General features: G+C 34.0%; 2 protein-coding genes across 2 annotated transcripts in view; both read left to right on the forward strand.

The window, feature by feature from the left end:
• The window catches only part of LOC145259877 (uncharacterized), a 74,028-nt gene that overhangs the window by 38,695 nt on the left and 20,556 nt on the right, over positions 1 to 14,777 (forward strand). The gene's annotated exons all lie outside the window — the stretch shown is intronic.
• LOC145259878 (zinc finger BED domain-containing protein 4-like) lies at positions 11,304 to 14,657 on the forward strand. Its single transcript, XM_080117757.1, is given in 2 exon segments — positions 11,304 to 13,347; positions 13,349 to 14,657. Coding segments are annotated over 2 exon segments (1,173 nt in total). The 5' UTR covers positions 11,304 to 12,537; the 3' UTR covers positions 13,712 to 14,657.

Genomic DNA, 14,777 nt, shown 5'->3' on the forward strand with positions numbered 1-14,777 from the left:
TACAAAATAGACTTCGTGGTTTAGTGGGGGATGCCCTTTTCTCTACCCTGCAACCCCTCTCCCACAGAAGAGACGTTGCGAGCCTATCCTTGTTTTATCGTTATTTTCATGACAGGTGCTCGTCTGAACTCCAATCCCTGGTCCCCCCTCGCCAATCTTTCACGAAAAACACCCATCTAGCTGAATCCACTGTGAAAAATTTCCCCCACTCTATATCTGTGCCTAAATCAAAACGCGGATTTCATGAGCAAAGCTTCTTTCTTAGAACTGCACGCCTGTGGAACTCTGTTCCGTCTGCCTGCTTCCCTCAGGACTACAACTTGGATGTCTTCAAGTCTAATGTTAACAAATTCCTAATGAACCGCCCCCCTAATTAAACACTTAATAAAATCTCCTCACTAACGTGATGTACTTGCAATAACCCTTATCCCTGAGTGGCTTCCGGGCCTTGATAAGTGGTGATCACTGTGTAAAAAAAAAAAAAAAAGACGAAAAAAAGTCATAAGAGCAAGCTCAGACATCGCCATCAATCTTTTGGCTTCAGCAGGTTACGCATCGTAAAGTGTAAGGGTTATAATACCTGGAGTGTGCTTTTCAATTCATCTGAAGAAATGCTCAACGATCTCACAAAAAGAAATAATCATGCAGCAATACATTCTAAGAACTGAGTATATGGGGAAACGTCGGACTACGGTTTCGGTTTTTCATGTTCTGCACCACATTGAAGGAGAACACCTTGGCGCCTTCTTTTTAAAAGTTGGTGAAATGGTTTCTGTGCAGGTTGACAAGTTCCATGGTGTATGGTCCTTCGACATCCTCCTCGATAAGGAAAATTTTATAAACATTCCTTTTTTCCTTGAGGTAGAAGAAAAACTACCCATAATAGTAGCTGGCAGGAGACCAACCTGCTGGAATTGTAGCTAGATTGGGCACCTTAGGGCTGAGTGCCCTCTAAAGAAACCTCCACCAAACCTCAAAAGATTTATTGGACAACACTTGGGAATCACAACATCAACAAGTGTTCCCAACCCTCCTACCCACGAAACGACCACAAACCCAGATGAGATCCTCAGAGGAGAACCCTGGCAGATCGCCCCCGGAAAAAAAAACCCTGGACGCCTGACCCTCGACCAAATAAAGGCAAAGGCAATGCTAAAGAACGACCCTGGAAGAGAAAAATATATTGAAATTGTTAACTTAAAAAAGAAATTGGACTCACTACGGCCAACACCCCAATCCCTTTGCAAACAACCTTTTCCGAAACCAAGCCCCAAATTTATCGTCAACCCTATCATCCAGTCTCCCACAAAGTCAAAAACTTCCTCCCCTTTCAAAATTCCTCTTCCAGTCACAACTCTTGTCCCCTACAAACTGCCAAAATTAATACCCCTAAGCCTGGTTAAAAAACAAACTCCCCTCTCCTGTTCCATCCACCTCTGCGTCCCCTCACCATACTCCTCCTGCATCTTCTGCAAAGACCCCTTCTGACACACACACTGCCATGGACACTGAAAATATCCCCACCGTAGAAAACAAGAAAAAGACCCCCTACCTCCCTGGCAAAGACATTTGTATCATAAACCAGGCAGCCATAAACAATTATAAAAATTTCAAAGGAGCAGACTTTACTAAATTAATTGAGTTCAGGGAGGTAGGGGGGAAACTAATATATATCCCTTCAAACTTCCCAAACGCAAAAAGAGTCCTCACAGTCATCCGAAAAAGGGAAGAAGTAAAGGACTTATGGACAGTGTTAGAAGAAGCAAACAAAGCTTTTAATCTTTCCCCTCCCCTAGTTGTTTTTAAAGACTCAGATATTAGAAATCTTAAATGTTGTGTTGAGAGGATCCCGGTAAAAATGCACCCCACCCTGTATAGGATAGCAAAACTAACCTATCCTTTGCATGTTGGCGGTATATTTCGTGACGAACTCATCGATACTACGATGGGTACTTATTCCCTCACAATCATGGATCTCAAGCCTGTTAGTGTGAATGTCCGAGGGCTAAGGGCTAACTTGCGAAAATGGTGCTTGAGTTTGGACCTGCAGCACCTTGGAGTGGATATTTGTTGCATGCAGGAAACCCACTTTATTCCTGGTGACCATTTACGTGTGCTGTCTAAGACCTTTAGTGCTTACTTAGCATACTTTAATTCTCACTCGAGAGGGGTTTCCTGGCTAGTTAAAAGGTCTTTAGATGCATCGTGTGACTCATGTTACATGGATCCGGAGAGAAGACTGTGTTTTGGATGTTACCATAAAGGGTAGGGCGTTTCGTCTTATTGGAATTTATGCGCCCAATAGTCACGTTGAGCTGGCTGCCTTTTTTTGGCGAATCGAGCAGTTCATCGATACTTCTCAAACTGTTATCTTAGCAGGAGACTGGAACGTGGTCCTGGATCCCGAGTTAGATCGATCTGGGTTACCTTAGGGGAACTAACAGAGATCGGGATGCTGTCTTATTTTGTGAATTTGTGGATAAGTCTGATCTTATCGACAAATTCCGAAATGAAAAGCCCCCGTGACTTAGTGTGGACTTGGATATGTAGACGCGGCTCCGGTCCGGTACAGATCTCAAGCTATATCGACCAGTTCTTAGGCGAGTCGATGTAGGAGTATTGAATTGTCCAAGTTTCCACAATATAGTTTACTCGGATCAGACTTGTTCGTGTACAGGTAAACTTAGATAGACCTAAGACTAGATTAGCCGGTTACTGGAAGCTCAACACATCGTTGTTCGATGTGGAGGGTTTCCGTGATGGGCTATTACTAACCCTACAGCGGGAATTGACAGGAGCCATCATTGGGAATAAGTGGTGGGTAAAAATTAAGGAAACCATTAGGTCCTTTTCTGCCAATTTTAGCAAAAGACTCAACCTAGATTCTAGGGCAGCTAAAGTGACACTAGAGTCTAGATTAGATCGGGCGGTGGAGGAGGGGGGTACTGCTAGCGTTAATATAATTAAGGCTCAGCTTGCCTCCATTGCTGAAAAGGAACACCAAGCTTTAGTGATTAGAGCTAGGTTAAAAAGAATGCCCCAGGAAGCAACAAATATGGCCGCTGAACTGTGTGCAAAGAAGTTTAGGCACATTGCTCGTGTCACATTGCTGGACGGGCGTACCGTGACCACAAACCAGGGTGTGCTGGAGGCGTTTAAATCTCATTTCCAGGAGCTTTTTTCCATAGAACCCGGGCTGTCATTAGAACAATTAGGTGCGAAGGTGGCATAATGGAGGATGAAGTCATTGAAGCCTTAAAGCGGGTCAGCCTTAATAAGTCTCCGGGGATCGATGGTCTGCCCTACGAAGTGTATTTGAGGTTGTCACACGTCTTTGTTCCTTTGCTGATGGTTTTATTTAACTCATGGTTTAGGAACGGCTCCATCCCCAAGTACTGTACCATGGGTGTGATAAAACTTGTTCGCAAAGGCAAAGATGGTGGGGATGGGTTAGGTAATTTTCGGCCCTTAATAATGCTTAATGTTGAGTTAAAAATTTTGGCCAAGATTCTTGCAAATCGTCTGCAGCTTGTCCTCGGTCGTCTTATTAGTCCTGAGCAAACATGTGCCGTGAAGGGCAGGACAATCCAGCATAACTTGCACACGATATGCCTGATGATAGGAAAAGTCGACACTGAGGCCGCGCTGATCAATTTAGATCAGTCCAAAGTCTTCGATAGGGTTGACCATCGGTAATTGGGGGCTGTTTTGTCGGCGGTCGGTTTTGGCCTGCAATTTCGCTCGTAGGTTCATCTTCTCTATGCTAACCCGCGATGATGGTAGAAATGAATTGGAAGAGGTTGAGACTCTTCAGTTTGTCACGATCAATTCGTCAGGGGTGCCCGTTATCACTAGTGGTGGGACGATTAATCGGAATCGTTAATCGTAAGAATCGTGTATTTTGGAAGAAATCGGAATCGCATCGTTAAAAAATACCTTAATTTTCCGATTCCTTCATTACGATTCTTTTAGTCTGATGTTGAAAAAAAGAAAAAAATTCCTGATATTTCTAACCGCAAGAGAGAAATGTAGCATGTTATAAAAAGAAACCAAAGAAATTCATTACTAACAGGGCAATGCTTAGTGCCCCCTCCCTTACAAGATTCATTCATTCAGATCTATTGTAATCAAAACTACAAAAGAGTTAACTTGAAAAGAAATATGCAGGGCTCTACATTGCGAGTAAAAATTTAAAAAAATACGCTTATCTTTTTGGCAACTGTTTTTTTTTTTACTAACAAATCTTCAAATAGTGAATGAAAATGCTTTTGCAACTTATATGTTCTTAAAATAAAACGAGTAAAGTCAAATTATTTAAACAGTAAAAGGTTTAATAGAACAATATACTTTTTTTTCTCTTTTTCAAAGAAGGCTTTTGAAAGGAATATCTCTAAAATGAAATTGATCACGTTGTATTATTTCGCAAAATTTTGACAGTCAGCTTCTTTTGAAGTTTCAAAAAGAATATCATTGGAATAACATTAGAACTACACATGCTAAGTGGTGGTTTGCGGTTAAGGTCTTCAGAAAATGAAAAAACAAAAACAATTATTTTGCTATCTCTTAAATACAGCTTTATATTTAATTTAAGCTACTACTGAGTAAGTCAATTTTAAAATATTTTTTTTTTTTAAATTTACATTCTATTAAAATATTCAGCTCATGAAGCAATTAGATATATTTTTTGGAACTTCTTTGCAGATCCCCCCCCCCCAAATAAAATAAAATATGGCTGAATCCAAGTTGAGCGTTACAAATTCCAGAGAATTTTTGGAGGATGGGCACTATTGCCAAACGAATTATTTTGCGCTAAATAGTATTTTTGTTAAAAAAAAAAGTAACCTTTGTAAGCATAGAACAAAATATCGAAGCCGGTGATTTTGTTTACTTTATCGCCATCCATCTTTATTGGAAATAAAAATGTCCGCTTGTCTTCTTCATAAAGTTATCCTGTAATCTGATTGGTCCGTTTTTTTCTTTGAGAGTGATCTGCCCTTTCTTGTTTTGGGAGATGGGGGGGGGGAGATTTTCCCGTCATTTAAAATATTATTAAATCAAACAAAAAATTTAATAAACCAGATATACTTTATTTTACTCTTTCTTTTAATTTGACAAAACGGCTGAATCCAAGTTGAGCGTTACAAGTTTTGACAAACACAAGGTTGGTTTTAAATCTGGGGAATATCCAGCTCCCCAAAAAGGGGCATTTTCGATCGGTTGGTTTTAAATCTGGGGAATATCCAGCTCCCCAAAAAGGGGCATTTTCGATCGGAACAAAAAATTACAATTACCTCAGTTTAGAAGCATTGTTTATCTAAAGGTTCTTATTTAATTGCACCCCGCGAGGGCAAAGTTAGACACAAAGTTAGACACAATGTCGGTTTTTAATCTGGTGACTATCTAGCTCCCCAAAATGGGGTACTTAGGACTAACGAATCGCAACTTAGAAGGATAAAACACACTCGAGGATAAGGGTTAATGTGGAAGTTTTCAATTACTCTAAACAAACTGCATCTTTTCTGGACAAGTTGTAGTTGTATTTTTGGGTTCTTTTTTCATAATGAATCGCTAGTTATCAAGGATAAAACACATGGGGATAAGTTTTTTTTCCCTAAAACAAAATAAAAATGACCCAGAAAAGATGCACTTTGTTCGGTGTAATTAAAAGCTCCCTGGTTGACACTTATCCTCGACTGGCTTTTATCTCTATATAAATAAAATGAACTCATTTTTTCCCATCTGATTTTGACATTAATAGGATTAAAAATCAAGATATTTCATGCAAATATAATATGCACAAACGGCAGAACAATATCTGAGGTGTGTTATAGGCTTATTATTTCTCAAATTCCTCGATAATCTTAGATTTCTATACTTTTTCTGCTGAGAAGTCACAGCCAAAATCGGTTAAGATCAATGGAAGTGGTAAAATATTTTCTCTCTAATAAATTCCTCCTCCCCCTGCCACCACTTAACACCGTTTGGGGATCGTTCACAAGGAACAGTTGAGAAGAGAACACCGGTTTGGCTTCGTAGTTCTTTCATGTGAAGTTATTTAAAATCACTAAACTAAGCTGCAGTGCTCTGTGGCGTAGTGGTTAGCGTGCTGGACAATTCACATTATATTTTCACGTTCGCGCCGACCTACCGTAGTCATTTTTTTTTTTTTTTTTTTTTCCTAAACAGCTGGAATGGACTTTTCTTGGTGGCCGAACTGTTAACGTTGCAGATATTTTTTTTTTTTTTTCACACTTTATTTTCCTACTTTTACTCATGACTCCGGGTTTGATCCTTCCTACTTACCTACCATAACATTTTTTAAAACTTCCCCCCCGTCCCGGAAACAAACACTCGGGCAACGCCGGGTACCCCTGCTAGTCTTTGATAAAAGAAAAAACTAATTTTGATGCACTCTAAATTTATTTTATCATTGAATGTATTTTATCGTTGATAAGTTGGGCTTTGCCATTTTTTCTTATTTATCCAAAACTGCTATTATTGAATAAATATTGAACTCTGGAATGTTTCTGTTGAACTCAAGAATCTGCACAGAATTTCTGTCGGAGGTTGCATCAACTGATACGTTAACAAAGTGTAGTATCACTTCTGATGCTACACTCCACCTATTATCTCCCCGTTTAATGAAGAATTAATAAATCCTTTCAGACTGAGACAATTTTAATTTTTGTTCTGATCCAGAGTTCCTCTTGTAGGAGAGCTGGATATTGCCTACATAAAAAAAACGACCTTGTGTCTAACTTTGCCCTCTTGGGGAAGCAAGTAAATAGGAATACTCAAGATGAGAATAGTACTCCAAAGCTGGAATGGGAACAGTAACACAAAATTCTCAAAGCTAAACTGTATCAATGTTGTTAATTATCAAAAATAGTTTTATTGCCTTATTAACAAATTCAACAGACACATAAACTAAAGTGAAAGATAACAAGTATATTTGTGTGAAAATGTTTTATGACCAATTCATCTCAGTTTCATGCTCACAGTTGAGTATGAAACCGTTCTGGGGACATTTCTGGGGTCAATCGGTCACTGAGTATATTTCTGACATAAAATTATAAACTGATTCCAATATAAATAACAGCTTACTGATCAAATAATTTGATTTGGTGTTACTAATTTAATGCAAATAAATTTTCGAAAATTATAAGCAAATGAACTGAGTGTTGGTCTTTAAATTTACGGAGACAATTATCGGCACCTGTTCTTTGACCAGCAGTTCTGTGAAACTCAAATATAAACAAGTTTTTCTGATAACACAAAAATATACAATAACGAAGTAAATAACACAAAAAGATGAAAAGCAAAACATGTATTGTATAAAAACGTAAAAAATATAATTTCAGGTACTCCTTGCGTGTTGAGTTCCATAGCTCCCAGCATAAATATTTAATAACCGCCCCCTTTGTGTGGAAATAAAAAGTTTTTGTAATGAATTTGTTTCCCAATTTTACAAACATTTTTTTTAATTTATTTACTTATTTATTTATGCTGGTTTATTACAAACATTTTTTCGCACCATTCAACATTTTTAAATGATTAAATAAATTAGAATTAAAATAGGTACTTATACATGTTTGACACCCCGAGAGTACAAACAACGTTGAAATAATAACTATTTAGAAAGCCATTCTTAACATGGAAGTGGGATGAACTATTTTGCACTTTCACCTAACAATTTAATGAAATAAAAGTAACATTATTTTTTTAAAGTTCATATTTCTTTCGGTATCAAACATCCATAAGTACAATACGTTCGTTTGTTTACAAAATAAAAAAAGTTTATTTCCGCACCAAGGGGAGAGGTCATTGAATATTTAGGCTGTGAGCTATAAGACTCAACACACAAGGAGTACTTAATTTTAAAGTATAAAAATGTATCGAACTATAATTTTAAAGTTTTAATATTTCTTTTTAATGAATGATTCATAATTGAAAAAAAAATATGCTAAAAACATTTATAGATTGTTTTTTTTTTTTTTACATTAAGGTTTTCATAAAGGGGTCGATAACTCGTCTCCATTGCCGACATGTTGCAATGCAGGAGTTCCATAGTGTACATAAATTACGAGGAACGAATAACATAATGTTGATTTCTGATTTCAATATCAGAAGCCGTCATCAAATGAACTGTTCCTCGCTATAATTGTTTATACCCAAGTTATTTTGTTTGTATTTTTGAAAAATATATAAACTGCTTATTTTTATTTTATTTTTACTTTTAGCATATCTTGCGTTTGGTAGCATTTATTTGTTGTATATTTTACTTTTTCATTTTGTTGTCTATAGTAATAAATGTTCGATAATTCTTATTTTTAAGGCATCTATTAGTATAGACATCGAATCGAATATATGGTAAAGAAACAAATAAATAGAAGTAACTAATTAAAATAAAAGGAACTTGTTTGTAAATAAGGGAGATTTTTTTTAATTTATTTCTGCCCAGTGTTCAACTTATAATAGGGGAGAAGAGGTGAATGAATTACCACACAGATGAAAAAAGTTATTTCTGACACCTGTGACGTAATAGCACTTTGGGAAATCTCAAAAACAAGATTCGCATTTAGGATCTATTTAAATTTGACAAACTTCTCATTATTTTCTGTAACACCGGTGACGTCGCAGTACATGACCTAACTTTTGGAAAACTCAAAACGAGGGTAAAATTTGAGACCAGATCGGTCGTCTAGCACCCTTTTTAATTCGACAAATTTCGCACGTTTTCCCATTTTAATATACTGTGAGATATTCATGCATGTTCTCGTTTTGTCATTTTTCTCATTAATCCATTACGTGCCATTTTTACCTATTTATTCACTTGTGCCATTTTTACCTATTTATTCACTTGTGCCATTTTTACCTAAATTCATATATATGTATATATATATATATGTGTGTATATATATATATATATATATATATATATATACACATCTGGGGTCACCTAGCCAGCATTGGCAAGCCAATGGTAACAAAGTGTGAAAAAATCTAACAATTTCAAAGTGTTAGCAACAAGTAAAGTGGACATTAAAGGGATTAGTGAACTCAGAAGTTTTCACACCTTTATGCAAAAACATGTATTGGCTTGGAGCAATAAATATAAAGCCATAAATCCCAAACTACAGATAGAAATTATTTCTGCCAATTGGTGGTCATATCATTCAACAATTTAGTTTTCACTTTTCTCAGCTACTGACAAGACACACAAAAGACAGTGTAAATTTTCCAAGATAAAAATATAAGTGTATACTTTTAAACTATTTTAAAGACAGTCAAAATGTGTTTCATGAATTGAAAATTAATTTAATTTTAACTAGTCTGTGCTTGTAATGAATATGCTAATTATGAAATGAAATAACTAAGAAATTGTTTTTGTGGTTTCAACTATATTCTAGTTCTAATAACTTTAATTTTCAAATATAAAAATATATTTATTGAATAAATAAGATAGTTTCTTAATTGCACAATACCTTCACGTTTCTTTTGAATAATCTTTGAGAATAATAATGCCAAAAAAATGGGTGAAACAATAAATAAACAAAAAAGCAAATGTTATTAAAGACAAACTAAGTTACTTTTTTACCCAATTAGATACATTTTTGGAGTATACCCGAACAAGCATCACCCCGTCTATATTTTTTTCTGTTTTGCAATTTTGAAAAACTGTAAGAAACCGAACAGAACAATGGATTATTATTGATTGGACACTTACCAGATTATCTCACAAAAAACAAGCAAAAGTATTTTGACATTTGAAAGGGGTGCTAGTTTTTAGTTACGTTATAGCAAACCGATCCCATATTGGAACCATTCGACGAGAATTGGGATTTTACTTTGGTGCTTGTGCAGTGTACGTACCGTGTTATATTTTAGATGGGATTTCCAAGTTGAATTAAATTTTTATGGTATTTTTTGTTAGGTGAACAGTTAAAGAATAGCTTTTTCAATAATAACATCATTTCAGCATGGTTCGTATTTCTCGCAGTATCAAAAATGTGGTGCTCGGTAAAAATGGCACAAGTGAATAAGTAGGTAAAAATGGCACCAAAAGGTCCTACTGAAGCGATGGGGTCCCAAATTCTAATCTCATCTTGGGTTTTGTAAAATAAAATAAAGTTGATTTCTTTAAAACTTTTTTTAGGTGGACGTTGGCTTTCACCGCCTGCTCTTATAAATTCTATCATTTTCACTTTTTGGAACTTTTTTCTTGTTAATAACATCCAATAGAGACTTATGTATCAGATAATAATAAAAAAAAAATTTTTAAACATTTTTTATGACTTTTCACGCCTTGTTCAGTTTTCTATTACAATATAAAAATATAACAATAAAAAGTTAAATCAAATATTTTCATTCATTTTCTTTTTCCTTCATTTTTTAATCATTGGTTACAAAATGGGTGACCGATTTACCAGAACGTTGTAAGTAAAAAGTGAGTACCCCCTCCAAATGTCGAAATAATGATAAAAAAAATTTTTTTGTTCATAATCTGATAGATTAGTGTCTAATGAATAAAAATCCATCGAAAGAATTAATTAAAACTATCGGTATAAAAATTCCGCACCGGGGGTGAGGGTGAGTTGATCAACTCCGCCTTAAAAATAAATGTTTGTTGTTAATTTAAGAATGTTTGCAAAAAAAAAAAAAGTTTTAATAAACCAATGTAAGTAAAGCGATAATGTTTGTAAAAGTGAGAAAGAAGGCTAATACCCAACGTAAGTAAATAAATATTTATTGTAAAAGTGAGAAATTCTGACGCAAAACGCACACACACGTCATTAAAAATGTGTTGTAAATTAAAAAATGTCTGCAAAAAAAAAGTTTTAATAAACCAAAGTTAATAAAAAAAAAAATTGTTTGTAAAAGTAAGAAATTGCGAAAATATCGTCGTGTTAATCTTTGGGGAGCATCCCTTATTTCAAAACACATTTACTCCACTTGTACCAATTATTTTATTAAATAAATAATTTGTTTTCCCAAAATAGCGAGTCCAAACTTTTATTTTTGAAAACAAAAACACTCAAACCGACCCCATACCTATCTCTTCCAAACCTAAAGTTATTAAATAACCCCTTCGTTAATTTAAGGGTAATTAATTCAATTCAGTCAAGTTGTTTTTTTTTTAAATTTCATTGAAATAAAATCCATTATTTTTATTTTTTTCTCCAGAAAGATAAAACCCTGAATTTGATTATATTAAAAGCAGAATATAATCTTTTTTCTAGAATTTTAAATTGAAAATTAAAAAGTGTTTGACGCAGTTTTTTGCCGAATGAAAAAGAAATTAATATATATTTTTAAAATGTTTTGTAATTAATTTTTATGTCTAAATAATATTTACGATTAATTAAATAATTTCATTTTAAAAAGTATTTATAAATAGAATTTTACTTAAGACTTATAGTTTAGCAATATTGAACCGCATCAGCCATGTGTGAATTGAACACAGTCAACCAAAAAAAAATTTCAAAAGAAAATGCATATTTGCATTTCATTATGTAAACTTTTACACATTGGTTTCAAAAATTAAATTCTATAAGTTTTTTTTGTTAACTACTGGTTGGTACAATTTACCGCCCCATCCCTTTATATTTTTTTCTTTTTGTCTTTTTTAGCAGATTATTATCAATTAATTATCCAAATAAGTGACTAGCTTTAAAACAAAATTTAATAGTAAATTTGTTTTTACAGATAAACTGAATTTTCTAATATGGCCTCAAAGTCCAAAAAAAGTCTTGCATGGAAACTTTTTGAAGTTGATGAAGATGATGAGTTGAAAGCCATTTGCAAAGTCTGTCAAATTAAAATATTGCGAGGAACAAAACCATCTAACATGACCACAACCAACATGTTAAAACATTTAACTATGAAGCATCCAAATGAATTGGAGGAGCAAAATAAAAAAAGAAAAGGAACACAAAATTGAAGAAAAGAAGAAACGCAAGCTTGATTTATTTATTAGCCGGACAAAGAAAAGAAAGTTTGATCAAGGTGAGACGTCTACATCCATAACAGCAACATCAAAACAACTTAGCATTACGGAAATATTAGAAAAGAAAAAGATTTGGGACATCAATGATGCAAGATCACAAACTATACATAAATTAATTGGGGAAATGATTGCAGTTGATTTGCAGCCCTTTTCAATTGTTTGGGTTTCAAAGACTTTTAAAAGAAATATGTCCTAATTACAACATTCCTTCCAGGAAATATATTAAGGAATCTATTATATATAATATTTATTCCAAAGTTAGGAATAATATCCTAAATGAATTGAATGATCAATTTATTTCTTTTACAGTAGATGGCTGGACTGCCACAACATCCAATGTATCTTTTTTAAGCGTCACTGGACATTGGATTACAAAAGAATATAAACAAAGGACAGCAGTACTTCGTGTTGTCCCATTTACAACCACTCACATGGCTAAAAACATTTCCAATTGTCTGCAAGATACGATTAAAGAATACAATATTCCTAACTATAAAATGCACATTATAGTTAGAGACAATGCAGCAAATATGGCTGCAGGAGTTGCACAAGCGGGATATGATTCATTGCCATGTTTCCTGCATACTTTACAATTGGTTTTAAATGATGCCATTTTTGAACAACGCTATGTAAAAGACATGATGGCAGTGATAAAAAAAATTATTGGCCATTTTAATCATTCCCCTGCAGCCTTTAATAAGTTTCAAGAGGAATATCAAAAAAAATTTAATGTATCGAATCATAAATTCATACAGGATATCACCACCCGCTGGAATAGCCAATACTATACTATGGAAAGAGTATTTGAGCAAAAAAGTGCTTTGATAACTTACTGTTCACAACAGGCAAAACTACCCTGCTTGGATGCGAATCAATGGAGAATTCTAGAAAAATTGATAAAAATCTTAAAAAACTTTGTTGATTCTACAAACTATATAAGTGTAAGGGAGGCTTTGGCATCATCAATTATCCCTGCCACAAAAGTGATTTGTAAAGTTTTTGAAAAGGCAGAAGAAAAAGGTTTATTTAGTGGATTAGGTTCCACCTTATCTGCTTGGAAATCTTCTGTCAGCTCAAGATTTCCAACCTATTTCAACAATAAGAACTTGATAATGGCAACGTATCTTGATCTACGGTATAAATTAATTTTTTTGAATGATGACGAAGACAACCAGCATGAGAAGATACAGCATTGGTTACTTGAAGATATAAATTCAATAAATAAAAATAGAACCATTTTGACTACTTTAGATTCATCACATTCAGATTTTTCTGCAGATGAAAAAGGAGATACCGAGGAGGATGAAAACAATTTCAACTTTAGTTTCAACCAGTGCTTACTGGAATTTAAAGAGTCAGGAAAAACATCAAGAGTCTACTTCCATAAATGAACAGGATAAAAAAGAAAGAGCATTGGAAAAAGAAATAATGTTTGAAATGTCCAAGTATGAGGAAGTTAAAATGATTGGACAGTGGGAAGATCCTCTTTGTTGGTGGAGCAGCAACCAAAATAATTTTCCATCTTTGTCCGCTGTGTCAAAAAAATACTTGTGTGTCCCACTATCTTCAGTTGAGAGTGAAAGATTATTCAGTGTGGGAGGAAGTATTTATTCACCGAAACGAAACCGAATGAAGGCTGACACAGGAGAAATATTGATGTTTCTACATCACAATTTATTGATGACAGGATTCAATTATTCATAAATTGTCTGCAATCATACAAAAAAAAATCATGAAGAATACTGCTTATCTTGATATATATACATATATAAACAAAGTCAACCAGGAAAAAAAATTATTAAAAATATGTATTGTTGAAAGAGACAGGATTCGAAGGATCTGCATGACAGTATGGATGGGATTCCTGATGCAGTCTCAGTATTTTTAGATCATTTTTTACTCCCACTCCCGAACACAAAACCCAGAGAGTAATTCAAAACTCATAACTTTTTTCCTTTATTGAACATTCTTCCAAAATATACTATGAAAGATTAAAAAAATAATAGAAGTGTTTGTTTTTCATTCTTTTCTAAATATTTTTGAAATAAATATTATAACATATTTTATACTTCCATATATTTTTTTTAAATTTGGACCAAATGAAAATTCGTTGAATTTCTTGAAATCTTTTTTTAACTCTTTGGTCCACGACTTAGCAAAATTACCAACTAGTCACTCAGAGCAGTTTTATTAGTGAGGGTCGAAATCACAGTGTCTCTTTTTTTTTTTTTTTTGCCTAAGTTACCATCTAGGTGTCACCAATTTTTTTAACCCTCCTTAACTTCAAAGAGTAAATACAATATATACAACTAAAAAAATAATTTTTAAAAATGCTGATTCTATTCATGAAAAATTCTTTTAACTAGAAATTAAAACTTAGGTAAAGATAGCTGACTGACAGCAACAGGAGCACTGGTTAACTACTGAACCACGTGGAAAGGTGTGAGGGGGAGGAAAAAAGGAAATTAAAGGATGATAATAAATTATGATAACCGTCTTTGAAAGGCACTAAACTCCTAAAATTTACTTCTTTAAAATGTTAGGCGGCATTCCCCGACGATTTTAAAGAATCTCTCTCTCTCTCTCTCTCAAAAAAAAAAAAAAAAAAAAAAATTATTTTTAAGGTTTGGGAAAGATATATTTATTATAACCGAATTCCTGTATGAAGACTGGATCTACTTTATTGGACGTTAATTTGTGAGATAAGTAATTTTTCAATGTTTAATATGTTTTTAAAGTTTCAATTATCAATTAAATTTTTTTAATTGCG

This window comes from Euprymna scolopes, chromosome 35 (genome assembly GCF_053919585.1).
Source record: "Euprymna scolopes isolate OS-2025 chromosome 35, ASM5391958v1, whole genome shotgun sequence".
NCBI lineage: Eukaryota > Metazoa > Mollusca > Cephalopoda > Sepiida > Sepiolidae > Euprymna > Euprymna scolopes.